Genomic DNA, 17,189 nt, shown 5'->3' on the forward strand with positions numbered 1-17,189 from the left:
TCTAATTAACCTTATTACCTATTTCAAACTGTAACCTCTTTCCCGTTCTCAGTAACAGCTTTTAGGGTCAGCCTAGATATTTCTTCTGCATCCCATCCACCTTATCAGATATTCCCTTTTATGGTTTCATGGATGAAGAAAGGATTAGTACTGCTATTAGTGTGTTAATGTTTTTCAACAATATCACCCAGGGATAGCAATTATAGCAATTAATGGCAATCATAAAAATACATCAGCAATATATTATACAATTACTAAAAATCAAGCTCTGCAAAAGAAATTGTCTACAATATCTTGGTTACTTGTTTAATCTACAAAAGACAAGCAGATGAAAATTCCAAGATTTTTAGTCAACTGTTTATCATGTTCAGTCCTACTGCATATCATACTTTGTCCCAATCCCTTACTCCTTGTCAGCTGCCAGATGCAGCTTGTTTCCCTGTACATTTCCTAGCATCCATTAATCCTAATTAGAGTCAAGGTTCCTAAAGTACAGACACTAAATAAAGATTGCTCTTTGTCATAAAAAAATTAAATTAAAAATGTACCAACTATTTCAAGAATGGTAGAATTACCATCCTCATTGTATAACAAAGGGCAACTAAGGCACAGAACTGTCCAATGATTTACCACAAAACCACATGCCAACTCACAACAGAACAAGGCTTAGAAGCCAGATTTAGAGTGCCACTGCAGTGCTTGGAAACACCTCTAAAAGGTATGGCAGGTATGTTTGGATGGCAGTGGGTCCCAAGAGCATTAGATGAATTATGCCAAACTGCTGCAGAGTGGATTTGCACTCCCCCTGTTACCAGAAAAGCTCCAAGGTAATTAACAGACAGCAGTCCAAAATGACTGTTTTTCTTACAGATCTCAAAGGTGACAACCTTAATTTCGTGGTACTGTATTCAAGAGCAATGTATACTGGGTTCTCAAAAGCTTGGTTCTATGCTACCTTTTCATTCCATAAAGCCAGGCCTCAAAAATCTAGACAAGCTATCTCATTCTATTTTGTGTTCTCTCCTCTGTGGTCCTATCTACACAGCATTCTGATAATGCTCTTTAGCAAAATGGGAGTTCATACAGTAAATGCCTTTCCTTCAGATCACGAGATTTTCTGAGCCCTCAATCATCTGCTTTTCACTACCTGATCAGCCTATCACAGAAACAGCTTTCATGCTGCTCAGGCAGAATTCTGTTTTTCTCTAGCTAATCTTTCTTGTCCTCTGAGGACAGCCTTCCCTTGTTCTGGCTAAGGTTTTACTTTGTGCAGCTCAAACAGTGAACGCTGCTAGAATCACAGTCTTGTTAATGTCCACATGTACATAAAATGTAAAGCAAGCACTGTCAAATCCTCACATAAAAGTGCTCATAAATAGAATTGCAATTAGTCTGAACAGAAGTACATTCCTGCTACTGCATTGGATTTCCAAGACTTAGATACAAGTTGTGAGGACCGTCCAACAACAGAATATTAAAGACCTGTCTAAACAGAAACAAACAGGAATACGGTTTGTTTATAAGCACTGACCAAGCCTGCAATGGGAAAAAATTAAAATTGTGGATATTTTTCACGTTATAGGTAATTCACTTCTCAGAAGCCTAGCCAAAAAATCAAAGTGGAGCCTACTTGATTGGCATTATAAAAGCAATTAACTTACAGACTTGTCAAATCTGTTAATGTTTGGCTCTGTCTGCTCTACTTGTCTATTTTGACTAGCTGTAGAATCATTTAATGATTTACAGACCTTTCAAGTCCTAAGGCATGGTAGCTGTATTAAAACTGTGACCCATTATTTCTTGGTCACATCATAAATATCTTCGTTTTTCTCGCAGAAAGCTAGATTTTAATTCCTGATTTCAGTTCGAGCCTTTGTTTTTGGATTTGGGTTTTTTTTTGAACCTTCAGTGGTAAACACTGTAATATTTTATTGCTAGTAAAAGAAGAAGTAAAAGGAGAAAGGGATGTTTAATAAAATATAATTGTCAAAACAAATGCATGTTTTAAATTGCAATGTGCATTCATGTAAAACTTTGCAGTCATTATTTTTAATATAACAAGAAAAAACAATAAGATTCAAATTGAATTAATATTAAGCAAGTTTGTTGGAAAAAATGGACATTTTTAGCATTCAGAATTGTTTGGTTGTGGAATCAGAAAACTATCAACTTAAATCTAGGCATCCCTCCTTGTTTTACAGTTTGAAAAATTTTCTCTCCTTCTTTTCTTTTCAGGGGGAAAGGAAATGAAAAGAAAGAGGAGAGGGAAAGCAAAATGGGAAAGTATCTCTAATTTGTTATGGAAAAATACTTTTTGGAAAAAAATTTAAATTAGATTAACTAATACAAAAGGAAAATTCAAAATGAAGTGAAATCAAGTTCTGCAAAATTAATTACTGATTTGGGAAAAGACCAGTTCAAGCAGGTATGACTGGGTGAAAATTTCAGCAAACCGTTATTTTCAAAACAGCCAAACCTGCAAGGAAATCTGGGGTGAGGTCAAAGAGAAGTAGGACCTTTACACCAGTAACTTTCCCACCCTTTGGTACAACCTCTTGGAAAAGGCTATCATGTTACTGTATGTTGCCTTCCCAAACCTCATCATAAAGCTTAAATCTAAAATTAGATTAAAATTTATCAGAGACAATTAAAATAAAGCAGTGTTGAAATACAGTGAGTTTGCAAATGTAAAGTAAAATTTAGGTCCAGATCTAGTTGGGGTTTTTTTACCAAAAATTTACAACTAGTTTAAATGATTTTCAGCATGCTTAAAATAACTACAATTACAGTGGTTCAGAGAACAATACTACACTTTAAAAATACCTGATTAATTACAGTATATTCAGTTACATTATATTCATTATGTTAAACAGAATTTAAATCTAATTAATTTATTGAACAACATCAATTTTATGCACAAAAAAAAAAGCTTTAAATTTAATCAAGGGAAAAAAAGCACATACTAGGAGATTCTGAAGTTTTCCTTAAAGCAGATGTGAAAGTTGGGCACACACAAGCAGGTAGCACACCCCTTGAAAGTAATGGAAACCCAACCACAGGGAGAACAGATTTCTGAGAATAAATCTGCTAAGTGTTCAAGAAACATATGCCATTTGCTGTCAAAGGTCATAAGAGTAATCATCAAGATGACCATCTTCATCTAACTATGTCAGTAAACTAGCCCAAAATTTTTCTATGTGACAGTAGTTGTTTGCTTTCTTTTTTTTTTCCCCAGATACACATGCAGGTATTTTCTTCCCCTGGCATATATACAGTGCTGTTTAATTTTACCCATAGCTCAGCTTCCCTTGTGTTAACATATTTAGGTTTCCTATTAATGAAAGCAAAAATGGCACCTTCAGTCTCCTTTACTCCACAATTTCCAAATGTCTGAATTTTTGCAAGCAAGAAATATAAATGTACGAAATGCAGTTTATACACTCTCTGTCTCTACTGCAATGCCACAAAGAAAATGTAGCTCAGATGTGGACTTATCTTTATTACTTTCTGAAACATAAAATAAATGTTTTAAGTAGGTTAATAGAACTATTTGCACTGGATCTGTTATTTGGCACAATTCACGTGGATTTCATATCACATTCCTTATAAAAATTAATTCTGGTCAGGATTTTGTACTCCATCTTAACCGTATCTAATTTTTATGTTCCACAGCAGAGTTGAGGCTGCCCAAGCAGGTCCAATACATTTTAACTTCATTATGATTCCTATAAATTTTCTCAAAATATGTCTAAAATTGCCTTGATAATTTAAACAAAAGCAGATCTGTATGGGATCTGTAATTCTACTGTGTTCGATTATTTAAGCTGGCTAATAGTGAGCACACACTGAGCAGCTGGGAAGGAAAAGACTGTGCTCAGAAGGAGGAGAGCAGAAGGAAAGGTTAATAAAGCAAAACGTAGTTCTCTTTTCTTGCTGAAAATTATGCCTCCTACTTACCAATATCATTGTATTAATATATGCAGACAAGGCAACATATATTATATAGCGATTTCTTTCCAGGCTGTAATCCTTTTTCTGTTTTTCTTAATATTCTTTTATGTTTTATATCGCTCTTTATTTTGCATATTTGTATCTCCTTCCCAGTTACACAAACTTCATTGAATGTTGAATTGCTTTATTTAAGGTATTAAGCAAAATGACTGTCACCTAAAAAGCTAGTATTAAAGGTAAAGTCTCAAAACCCCAAATACAGTATTTATGACACTTTTACAAAGAGAGTTTTCCATGTGTTAATATAACTCTAAAAAATAAGAATAATATATAATGCTATGTAAAAAATAAAATCAGTTTACTTTCAAGCGATGCTTGTAAGTGAATTAGGATTTTAAAAAGCAAGCAGCTAAACTTGAAATGACTTAAAATTATTTTTCATTTGAAATATAAAATCAAGTAAAAGACCACGAAATAAAGCTTCCAGAAATGTCAAGATTATTGCCACTGTAAAAAAATATTTCAAGTTGTACTTACAGCTTACACATCCTTTTATTAAGGAACACCGAAGGTAAGTTATAGCATTAGCAGAAATCAAACCTAGCATATCTGTGCCAATTTTAATTCAATAAGGTTAAGTCAGCTTTGTGGTTCAGATGCTCAGCAGATCTTAGCTCTACAGCATCATTACACCGTGCCTTGAAACTGAAGCTTTTTCCTGGCCCCATAATGAAAAGGGCTATATAGGATTTGCATGAGTGATGTGAGTCCGAAATGCACAGCAGAGATCAGAGTTCATGGTGGGTGTCAGGCATTGTGCAAATCTGAAAGCTACATGCATTTTTATGGGTAACAAATACTACAGTAATTAGGAAAATTTCTTACTAACAAAGGAGATGGAAATCTTGTGTTAGTAATTTACATAACAGCCTTCCATAAGTATAAAGGTTGTACTTTTAATTCTATTCTTCGGGGTCTCAAAAAAAAAATCTCAACCAACCTATCGCTTTCATCTTCACGTAATAAAAAGCTATGAAACAGGCTGTTAACTGAATTAAGTGTCACAAGGTCATGAAATAAAAGATCTATTTTCTTCTTTTCTTCTTTCTTTTTTTTTTTGAGAGAAAACAGTTTACAAAACAGAAAAAGACTTGTTCAATGAAACAATCAGCTTTAGTTACAAGTGCAAAAGTCAGCCATGTGTACTAATTCACAGTAATTATGATGCAAAGTGAACTCCTTGGAGACTTAAAAGTCAACGCCTGGCAATGGTTGGGCAAACAGCAGAGTGGAGCTACTCAGGTGATACTGACCCCTTCAAAGCCCTTTGTGTTACTGAACAACCCAAACTATCCAAGTATCTGCTTGTCCTCCCTTTCTGAGGTATTATTACTATACCATATTCACAGGGCTGCTATTTAAAACATTACAAACTAGCATGCATCCCAGCACTCAGCTCTTGCATAAGCAATGAATAAACTCAAAAGGAACAGAAGCACTGAAGAAGAAAAATTTAAATCTGTGTTTGTAAAACAATCCCAGCTGAGAATTATATGTGGAAAGCGGAAAGGTGATAGGGCAGGTGTCTTAGAAAATTCATCTTCGTTGACTTCCCCTTTTTAGACTTTCACACATCATGCCCTCCTGCCTTCTTGCCTCCCACATAAGTGACTACTGCATTGTGAAATGAGGTAAAAATCCAAGACTGACAATTTCTGAGCGTTCAACATTGGCCGTGCTGCTTCCACAGTGAAATCACAGGTTTCACGATGACTTAAACAGGGACAAAAAGTCTGCCCAATACAATGCTGAAAGCTAGAGGAAAAAGCATGTCTTTGACATCTCATATTTAACACTTATATTTACACCATGAGAGAAAAATTCACCCCAAAAAAACCTAGGCACCGCTGATAATGAGAGTCTCTGTTGCTAGTCTGAATTGGGTTTAAAATTACAAAAGAACCCAAAGACCACCTGCAGAAGAGACAAGTTGCAACCTATCTACCTGGCACCAAACTATGCCCTTAAGTGGAGCACTATAGTTAAAAGAAAACTCAGGGCATTCTGCCACTGCACGTCTACTGCTACAACTTCATGCAGCATCTCACTGTTAATATAAATTTAGGACAAGCCAACATTTACAGCACATTTAAAATATCAGAAACCACCTATCTCTTAAAGCAGATCCTTAGTTTACAATGAACTGCTGGCAAAAAGCTTGCAGCAGCATTCTCATGAATGACAGGTCTCTGTAAAGAGTGCTTTTTGTAATGCATTAAAAAATTCACAGCAGTCTGTAAAATAAAAACTCTAGATCAAATGACATTTTAAATGAAAATTTTGCTGAATTCTCTATGGCTGCTATGTTCATGAGATTTTTTATTAGTGTAAGGGGCAAATACTTTTTACTCTGCAAGCACTTTATTGCATTTTTCCTTCATTTACAGCATGCTTTTTATTTAGGGCTTTAGAGACCCACATTCTTCTCTCCCTCCCCTTCTTTTTTTCTTCCCTGAATGCTCCTAAAGTTACAGAACAAGGGGATCCTACCTGGCAGTCTACAACAGGTCAGTGATCAAACAGAAGGAGCAGTGAGACAGCAGCCAAATCCTGCCCCATCTCCTGAGAATTACAGAAAGCCAGGGCTTCTCAGCCTGCAATGCAACCGAGCCACTGCACCCTGAGGCTCAGATAATCGTGGTTCACTTTCTGCAAGCACACACAGCACAAATCTCCGCACCTACTGAGGTTAAGACGCAAGCATTTTTTTTAAGTTGTGCTCACTATAGTTTTCAACACAGGTAGAAGCTGCTTGAAAATGTGACCTCATCTGTCTTATGACAGCAGAAACAAAGATAGATTAAAAATACACCAACATTGCTCAGCCCCAGTGATCAAAGCTGTTTTAAATAAACAGTGCTCTTTATCTGTAAAACGCACAGGTCTTTGAACAACTATTCATTTTACCTAAAGTATTTACATTTGCTTGAACAAATCAATACACGAGATACAGTAAGCTGTAATATGAACAGACAGAACTAGACCAAATAGTGAAGTATTATCATTTACCCAGTAATATGCCAGTTGTTCATTAAGATACTACTTTGTGCAAGGAAAACACTCCTAAAATCTTAGTGGGTTTTAAATACAGCCTACATTCAGGAATGCATTATGCACTGAGTTAACATTACACAGCCTACGTCTCCTATGAACTCAGAGAAGCATGAGCAGTCTTTGCCATTTCAAAAAGCCAGTATCACTGCAAAAAGTGAAAATTAGTGGGTGCAATAGCACATCAGGAAAGAAGTGACGTGATAGAGTGGGTGCCACAAAGTAGTAACTAATTATTAACTTCTGGAAAGGTTAGCATGAATCCTCTTTAGGCCATAAGTTACAGCCAACATGAATAAAGACACATTCTTTATTAAGGAAACAAACTCTAAGCTGTGAGAATTACAGAGCACAGTTAAAAGGCACGATGCACAGAAACATTTACCCTTTCATCAAGAACGGCTGGCCTATCTAGGAAAGAACTGAGATGCTCTAGGAGAGTCTGCTCTTGAACCGGATCTGTGGTTAAACAGAAGCCTTAGTCCACACAAATTACTCTTATATGCACTTTCATGAATATCATATGAAGGAAATTAAGGATACTTACACAGCCACCAGCAAGAATTTCTGCAGCCAGTGGGACAGATCCATCTTTAGTCCTAAACTTATCTCTCACAAAATCATTAACCTTAAAAGACAAACATTTATGAAAGCTGATAAATTAAAAGGTCAGAGAAAACACTCATCAGCTGCAAATTCTGTGCAAATGAAAATGCAAATACATCCACTAAGCTACCAAACTACAGGATATCAAAGAAATCAGTCTTAGATTTTGTATTAAATATTCTAAAGCTATGTTCTTCATTCTAAGAAGAATTTTCTGCATAATTCAAATACACACTACTCAAAAAATAAATCATCACTAATAAGGTAATTTTAAAAATCAGAAAATTATAAAATACATTCGTATTTTAGAAGTGCTTACTATATTAAAAATTTAAATAAAGTGTCAAATTAATATCAGAATGTTCAGTACTAAGATTTAACACAATGACAATTCAATTAGTACATTACGTGCCTTTTTTTTTAATGCATACTACTAGCTTTGATGAATACTACCTTATCAGTGAATAAACAATATATCATGATTGGATTATAATAAGAAATTCTTAAGTGCCTTACAAACACTAAAGAAATAACAAAATTACAGAAGTAAAACATTTAGAAAAAAAATCACACAAACAAGTTCCTTTCTTATCAACAATTCACTACATACTCATATTATCTATCTCCTGCTTTACTAGAATCATGCATACAGGAACAATGGGGAGATACAAAAACAAAAGCCCTTCAATAAGTAAATATTCTGAATTGCTAAGAAGTGAAACCAAAGGTCTATACTACTTACAAACAAGCAGATGAGCTGAACAAGCTTGTTATAATTTTGGAGTGAGTCCAAAAATAAGTTTTCAGTAAGATTCTTAAAATGTACATGTACACCTCTGGATGAGACTCGTATGCCTCTTGTACTGTTCACAAGTCAGATATTAACAGTTGCTAATTGTAATTTGATGCATTTTACAATGTGCACATATGTGCAAAAAGTCCATTTGCAAACTTACAGTAAGTTTTATGGCCTTCTCTGGTGCTACTCCTAATAGCTGTGGCAACAGACCTGTAACATGGAAATAGAGAATTCAAGGCATTGAGTAACTTGGTATTAAACAAACAAATCAACAAATGTATGTAGAGACCAGCACCTAGAAACAGGCGATTTTTACAGCAATTTTGTGTTATTATATATAATGGGAGTACTTAAACATTCAATTTTGAGAACAAACTTTGTGCTACCACTTCAAGTGCTACCACTGTCTATACATATTTGTTTCTTTTTCTTTTTAATTCATACTAGCTTATTTTATGTTTAAACACTAATACAGATTTGCCAAATGTATCAGTATTGTACTAAACTGACTTTCATTTTCTGCATCTTCACACAGAAATCAAGACTTTCTAATTAATTTTGTGAAATACACAATGCATTCACTTCAAAAGTCAAAACTCCAGTACCTTTTTCTAGGAAAAACTATGGCATTAGATGGCAGGACCAAAGGGGATAGGAATCAAAATAATGGAAAACATTCAAACATGTATGACTGCATTTTTGAGCTCTTTGCCCAACTAAATCATCAGTTCTTAAAACAAAGGAAGTTATATTACTTTCTACCCAGGTATGGAATTTTCTATTTTATTTTGTTATAAGTGATGTGCTACAGAACTGGAAGTGTGAATTTCTGACTGTCACTTCACTTGTTTGAAGTGAATGGTCGATATTTTGTAAACATTTGAATGACACAGCCTAAAAATAGGCAAAGCTTACCAAAAAAGCCTGAAGCTAGAATGGTGTTGCAAGCATTCATCAGCATAATGAAATTAGGACAACATTCAAAAATGTTAGAAAATCACCCTAGCTAGAGCTCCTGGTGCAGAGCCCTTTGCTTTAGCAGTTCAGGCAGCACGTTTGGGTACTTTCTACAAAGCCTAACATTTTCACCTCTCCTTGGTTTTATTTTGTTGGAAAAAAAAAAACCAACCAAAAAACAATTACGTTTTACAAGTTAGCCTGCTGAAAAGCATTTTCTTAAAGAACTACATATCAGAATAATACAGAGAAAAATGCACATGCTCTGGTTTAGTATATTCTTTGAACCTGCTACCATCCATCAGCTTTGCTGGTTCCTACTGATGCTTTTAATAAGGAATTGACATTGAAGAAAAGTAGCATTTGGTTTGTGGTAGCAGGAGAAGCATATTTATATACTGATGTCTTTGTACAGCTGATGTACACATACATGTAACATTTACTCATGATAACTATGCTGCATCATGATCATATGCCTGAATATTCAAATTAAAAAATACAGTAGGACTAAGTTCATATTCTCAGTAGCTCAAAACCAAAGGAGATTCTGCAGAGTAAGTTAAATTTCAGAATCTGAGTTTCTTAAAAATGTTTTACTTGTACCAGTGACTTGAAACCAGACCTCAATGAAAAACCATTAAGCCATTCAGAATTATGGAATTAAATTTTACATTATCTGCAGCACTATGAGGGAAACACAATAATATAAAATGAACAGGATTTCTTTCATTACAAAATTATCTTTGCAATTGCTATAATATTTACAACATGCTATAGGACATGTGTGGCTTTATATAAACATTATAGCAAATGACTTTATATCTTCAGAGATTAAAAAGATGTTCCATATACTTTAAAAGCACATTACCTAATCTTAAGCCAAATCCAGTAGAATTAAGGTCTGATATAACAGATATAATTCCAAACACAAAGGTCATTAATTTTAAAATCACATAAGCATCTATTATTACATCCAAGCTACATATACCATGACTTTCAAGCTATATTTTATCAAATAAATCACAGAAAAGACACTCTAAAATATCAAGATATGAAAATTATAAAAGTACTCCAGTTGATAGCTGCATAAGCCTCCAGTCTTAGAAACAACATTAGCAGGACAAATCAGATCCATTTTCACTGAACTGATCTGAAGATGCCCTTTTAACTATTTTTCAGCTCCCAAAACTTTGTATTTGTAAAAACACTTGTGAAGTCATAAGAAAAAGAGGTTTATCTTGGCACAAGTTATTTTCCATCTGGTTCATTTCTTTTGTACTCAAATCTGAATGGGACTGTTACAACTCAAAGCTTTCCATAAAACTTCGAGGTCGAGAAGTAAGATTAAATAGAATAGGTAGCCATTAAAAAAAAAAAAAACAACAGCAGAAAAACCCAACTGAACAACCAAAACCTAGAACATATTTCTCTTTCCCTGCCTCTACTTCACACAATTTTATAGTATAAAGGTGCTTTGTAAGTTTAATTACAGATAATGCTGGATATATCTACTGCAAGATTGTAGACAGTATTCTGCAACAGGTAGCATGAATTTTAAGACTCAGTTTTATAGCCTTACAAGGTACCAGCAAGGCCTACTGTTTCCAGCATCTTAGGAAGGCAGAAGGACCCTTCATTTGATCTCATACCTATCTCTTAAGTGGTACCTGTGCATTCTATATGCTATGACCATCAAAATTAAATTTTACTTTCTTTATTGTTTTGATGGGAGCCCTGAAACACTGTCAAAAAATTTCTAAACATGATAAAGATGCTAAGTTTTGAAAGAAAGAAAGCACATCAAAGGCCCCATATGAAAATGTCATGTTTCTATTGGGGTTATCTTGACACAGGGGGAATTTCTCAGTGTTACTATGCATTAGCAGATCAGCAATATGACATACACAGACAGAGAACAGGCTTAGAAATGTCTGACAGTGCCTTAAAAATGCATGCCTTTTATAACATCAGAGCATAATATCTTTCACATAGGCAGCCTGCTAGTATAGTACATAGTAAACACATTATTCAATGCCTTTTTTATATCCAAGGCTCTTTAGCAGCAATTACAATGTACCACTTCATATTTGACACACTGTCATAGTGGGGCTCTCAGGGAAGGGAAGGTATGTGCAAGAGAGAGCATTAAAAGCTGCATTTGGTTTGTGACACCCTACAAGTTATTTTCTGAAAGCAATCTAAATACATTGTGAATACACACACAACAGCTCGTCCAGCCCAGCTGTACTGATGGCACTGAGAAACAAAAATCTTACTTGGCCAAAGTTTTTTAGATGTCTAACAGGGAAGCTTCAGTTTCATACTGTGCAACAGATGTGATTTTCCCTTCATATTAGGAAAAAACAGTGACTGAAAGTTTTGTTGCTCGGTCTACATAAAATACTTGAAACCATTAAGGCATCTTAAAGGAAGGCAGTGATGAAATACTGCCACATTTTTCCATTACAGGATTCATACAATAAACTAGACAATTAATCACCAGTTGCCACTCAAATATAGCTCCCTCAGACTGGAAATGGGGTATTTCCTGAAAATTTTGTGCTTTGACAGAACTTAGGGTACAATAGGCTTGTAGTTCCAGTCTATATAAATGGTATTCCATGCATAATTTGGAAGGAAAGCTTCTGCCACAGTCTAAATCATTAAAATCTAAATTAGATGGCATTTGGAGTCACTGCAGGGCTAGAAGCACCATCAACAGAAATAAAACTAACAAACAAGCTCCTGAACAGTTAACGATCACAGATGACAGTGTCTTCAGTAGCATTCCCTGTCTTTTCTGTCCTCTAGGCAAAGTGGCATTAACAGCATGGCTACCAAACATTTTCCTAAACTACATTTTATCTCTGGTACTTAAAACTCCCATGAAACTTCTATCAAGTATGGGTGAAATAATCTCTACTGGAGGCACTGCTTAAGTCTGTGAAGCATTCTGTGACTCATCAGGTGGACTTCTGATTAAAATTCTATTATGACATATAGGTGACCTCACCAGTTGGAAAAGACCTTGACAAATCACAGCTTTCAAAATTTTCTTAAATTTGCATGTATAAAAATACCTGTGAGTTTCTAAATATGCATTTCAGATATAAACGTAGACACAACAATAAATCACAGGTATATGAGATGAGCATTCTTTTCAGCCATGCTGAGAGACAGATGAAAAATTTATCTCAAATATAAAGTCTTTAAAAAATGCTAACAACACTGCATTCATACAGTGCATATTATAGAGACTCTACAGAGGTTTATATCATGTTTGTTTTTGTTTTTGGGTTTTTTTTAATCCAAGTGTCTTCTCAGTGGAAACATTGATTATACTTAGAACCAAACTGACATCAAACCAAATTTAGTGCTCTCTATATATCCACAAGATGGTGTAATTTATCCTTATCTGAGATAGTGGTTTAAAACATGGTTTCCAAGTTTTTCCAAGTGATACAAAAAAGAAAAATCAGTTTGCTTTGTTGGATGGAAATATGAGCCTTTTATTAAAAATATCATCTGAAATGGCTAAGTTCAGAGTGGGGCTTATAATTTCTGCTTTCTTTCTTGAAGTGCATCATGACAAAGAGACCACTGCTCTAAATGTTTCTAGCACAATTTTTGAAAAGCTTTTCCATCTATTCAGCTAAGGAGAAGTCTCCCAATGATTACTCCCTCTTTCAGTGGGGACAAAACCATCCACATTGACTTAACCCTGAACAAATCAGCTGAGGAAAGAATTGCAGTGACCAATAGGTAGCAAAAAGTAATGTACTCTATAGTGTGTCCTACCTAGTGTAGGATTCAGGACTAGAATAAGATGACTCTTGCTAAATGTTTACTGCATTACATTAGGTAATTACACTAATCTATAAAATGCTCCTTTCAAATCTTGTTCTCCAAAGCTTAACCAGAAACTTCCTTCTACTCTCAACCCCTTAACTTTCTTCAACATCTCCTTAGAAAGTAAGCAACAGTCCGAATTTACAGAACTGCACAGAGGGAGCTCCAGATTTTTAAGCAGTTTTCTCTATTTGCCTCTTAAAAAAGAGCTAAGTCAGGGTGCTCTTTAAGGAGAGAATTTGTAGAAGCATAGGTCTCAATTTGCCTCTAAAATGATGGTGTTCTACCATATAATCCAGAAATTAGATTATTGGCCTGGTCTTAGAAGTTCAGCTCCACCAAACTATCTGAGATTTCACTATTCAGTATTCCTTGGAAAACTGAAAAGTAGTAAAGATGATGGGGAACGGAAGGGCAAGATATACTGATGAAGTTTCCTAAGGTTCCCTAAACCTGACAATGAAAAAAATCATTCAAAATTCAGGACAAGCAAACAGAGTTAAGAACATGCATTTATGACATTTCTGAGTTTTTATCTCTTTTTTTTCTTCCCAGGTGAAAAAAATCACTGAAAAAAAATCAGAATTTCAATAAGACAGAAGGAGGTAATAGTAGAATTATGCATATTTGTTCTTTCAGAATGCTGGAATAAGTAGACAAAAATTTACAAGGAATACATTTGGTTCAGGTAATAACTGGGACTTTGGAAAGACTCTGCTATAAATCCTTACAAAATAGAGACCATGTCAGTACTCTTTATTAGATTATTATGTCTACTCCAAAAATGGCCTCAAACTCAGTCAGTAAATAAGAGAGCCTTCCCATCTCCAATTATGCTGAAATAATTACAGAGCCTGTATTTTGCAGAGGAACTACTTAGCCAACCCCCAGAAACCCAGGTCATATGCTATAGTGTGCACACCTATCACACCACCTAGTTTTGTTTCCCACATTGTTTTATGAACTGTTACTTTTTTTAAGGTGCACATAGCTTTGCCAGTTCATAACAATATGTTACTAAAATCCCCTGTTCTTCATTCCTTACTCAACTGCTTTTAACAATTAATTTCTTTCATTAAAATATTATCCTTTTTACAAGTGAAAAGAAGTTTCTAAGCAAGCTGGCTAAAAATGAAATTGGTAATGCAAGTTTCCAATTCACTCCTATGAATATGGCAGAAGGGGATAAAAGATGCCAGTAACTGTGATATCAGAAATATAATTTACTTTAACTTTGCAACAGAGAAGAACTGGAATCTTATGCTGAGGTTCCTGATTCTTTACGACTCCTTCTGAGTTACCTGAACTGAAACCAGTGATGCCACAACTGGGACAAGGATAGAACGAAAAAAAAACCACCATTTAACTTCAGGCACTTATTTAAGATACCTAAAGTGAGGATGATTTACATCCTGAACAGGGTCAAGAGATTTTGGGGTTTTCTCCGTTGCCTACAAAGGCAGGTTACAATGGGTAACTTTGTAACTTGGGTATTGGTTATATATATAAAGCTAAGTGGGCTGAAACCCAGTGAATCACTCCGGCTGACTCCACAGTGATAGCCTACGAAAAGGTATACATAAAACTTGATAAAGATGACTATTTCCAATGATCACTGAAGCAAATGCAACTGGTTCACAAGAGACCTTTTATTCTCAAAAGAAACACAACAAAAAGTACTCCAAATAACAAAAAAATACAGATGATCTAACCTCTTACCAAACAGGGCAAAATACTCTTGGCACTAAGCACTGCTAAGGAAGTAAGAACTTCACTAACAACGTATTTTTGCTGTAGGGAATTGCTAATATTCCCCTATGGCAGATGAGGAGGGAAAGGACAGAGAGGTCCTACAGAAATGTTCTCATTACAGTGAAGTTTTGATTATTGAGAAATTCGCAAATCCTTCCCCTGTAACAGTGAAGAAGTAAACCTGAAGTCTGAACTAAAAAGACTTAAAAATCCAGTCATACAAAACTCTTACTAGTATCTTATCATTAGTATATAACACCTTTCAAACTTACCTCGATAAAGCCCAAAGAAACCTTCATAACGTAACACTTTCTTGAAGCAATCAAAGCTGTTTTTATACATAAGTTCTCCCACAAAAGAACCTGTAGAACGCTGGTTTTGCATGCGAGTTTTCACTAAATCAATTGGGTAGACTGCAGTGGCTCCAACAGCTGCAAATAAAATTCAAGATATAAGAAAACATGATTTTGCATTTGCACTGACTGCAAATGTGATCTTTCACATTTACATCTAACATATGAGTTATATCTTTTTTCTTCATGATATATTCTGGATACATTAAACTACCTCCCACAGTTTTAACCAAATGCACTTTCCAGTCCTACCTCATTATTAATTTCATTTTCCTGAAATTTGTTTGGGGACAAATCAGATAGCAATAACACCTGGAAACTCCAACAGCTCAAAAATTCCCAAATCCTGGTAGACCAGATGATCCTTTCCCCTTCAATCTTACAGTCATTCCATCCCCCAGACACAGCTCCAAGGGAAAGAGTGAAAAGCCTCCCATACTTAAATGAGAGGCAGGAGGAGAAGGGCAAAAGAAAAGAAGAAAAAACCCAAACAGTGAAGATGAATATTCTTCTGCTCAGCCATGACTAACCTCCAGCAACCGAACCAAGGGCAAACCTATACGCTGATTCTGCAATCTGGATGAGAACAGGTCGAGACACATCGCCTGAAGCTTTCTGTCAAGGCAGGATTTAAAACAAAAGGAAAGACAAGAAAAATAATCAAAACATCTCATTTCCCAAGAGAACATTTCATGATCAGACAGATATAAGTATACGGATACCTGGAAAAAATTCCACAATACACTAGAGATTTTGTTCTCAATTATTCCTTCTTTTCCACTGATTTCTAAGTGTCATATAAGGCAGCCTATTCAGATTGGAATATCAAAGAAAATAGATACCATAACAAAATTATAGAACTCTAAAATCAATGGTCTAAATGTGGTCTAAATGAAGGCCTACATATTGCTTCTTAAGTCGTTCATTATCTACAGCTAAAAGCAACTCCAGCTTGGAATTTATTCCTACTGTTGCCAAAACCAGGTACATCTATTACTTCTCAGGCTACCAAAACAAGCATGCAAGCATTCACACAGATTAGCTAAAGAAAAATAAGGTTTCATAAAGCATTCTCACAATTTCATTTTGCTCACAGTCTATGAGTGCTAGATTCAACTAAATGAAAAATAAATTTCAGAAGTGTTCTGTATTTAAAATTGCTACCTAATGAAAGAAAATAATAAAGAAAACAAAAGTTCTACAGGGGTATTAAGTCTTTCACACTTACTAGCACTTTTTGCAATATGTTCTTTTTAGGATACTACAAGTAAAGCAACAAAATAAAAATATGGATAGATTTTCCTTTGTTTACTTTTTAGTTAATTTCAATATAGGTGGAGTTGACCAGAAAGTAATTGAAGGTATCAATGTAGGTGAAAATCTTTTCAGTCTCAGCATCAAGCAGCTGACATTAAAAAGGAATTGGGTGGGAAAAAAATGGAAAAGTGGGACACATAGACAGAAGAAATGGTAAGATTTAAGCAGGTTCATTTTCCTCGCCTCAGAAGTCCGTGAAGCATGGTAGCAGAGACAACGGCTCCAAAGCAAAAAGTGAGGAAGTTGCTATTTTCATCACTCATTTTGTCTACCTTTTACTGCCACCTATTGTAACTTACATTACTTGATACTCAGCCCAATGCAAATGCTTTTAACTCCTTTAGGAATCTTCTAGGAATAGATGGTGAGTTTTTGGGAGCCAACTCATTTGAATTCATCCCAGCATCATCACCATTTACTCATTGCTCAAACAAACAGAAAACCACCATCCCAGATACTGTCTTAGAGCGGTGGTGGGGGTGTTCACAAGTAGG

The 17,189-nt window shown here is 35.2% G+C and overlaps 1 protein-coding gene across 4 annotated transcripts in view; it reads right to left on the reverse strand.

Moving 5' to 3' along the window:
• SLC25A13 (solute carrier family 25 member 13) overlaps window positions 1–17,189 on the reverse strand; it is a 102,398-nt gene that overhangs the window by 21,280 nt on the left and 63,929 nt on the right. For all 4 annotated transcript variants that reach the window (XM_014878486.2, XM_088161890.1, XM_088161903.1 and 1 more), the window contains 4 exons: window positions 15,909–15,993; window positions 15,298–15,456; window positions 8,625–8,677; window positions 7,610–7,690 (listed from right to left, as the gene is read on the reverse strand). In XM_014878486.2, coding sequence (XP_014733972.1) covers window positions 7,610–7,690; window positions 8,625–8,677; window positions 15,298–15,456; window positions 15,909–15,993 — 378 coding nt within the window. The remainder of the gene's footprint in view (window positions 1–7,609; window positions 7,691–8,624; window positions 8,678–15,297; window positions 15,457–15,908; window positions 15,994–17,189) is intronic.

The sequence above is a fragment of the Sturnus vulgaris genome, chromosome 1, assembly GCF_052056855.1.
Source record: "Sturnus vulgaris isolate bStuVul1 chromosome 1, bStuVul1.hap1, whole genome shotgun sequence".
Taxonomy (NCBI): domain Eukaryota; kingdom Metazoa; phylum Chordata; class Aves; order Passeriformes; family Sturnidae; genus Sturnus; species Sturnus vulgaris.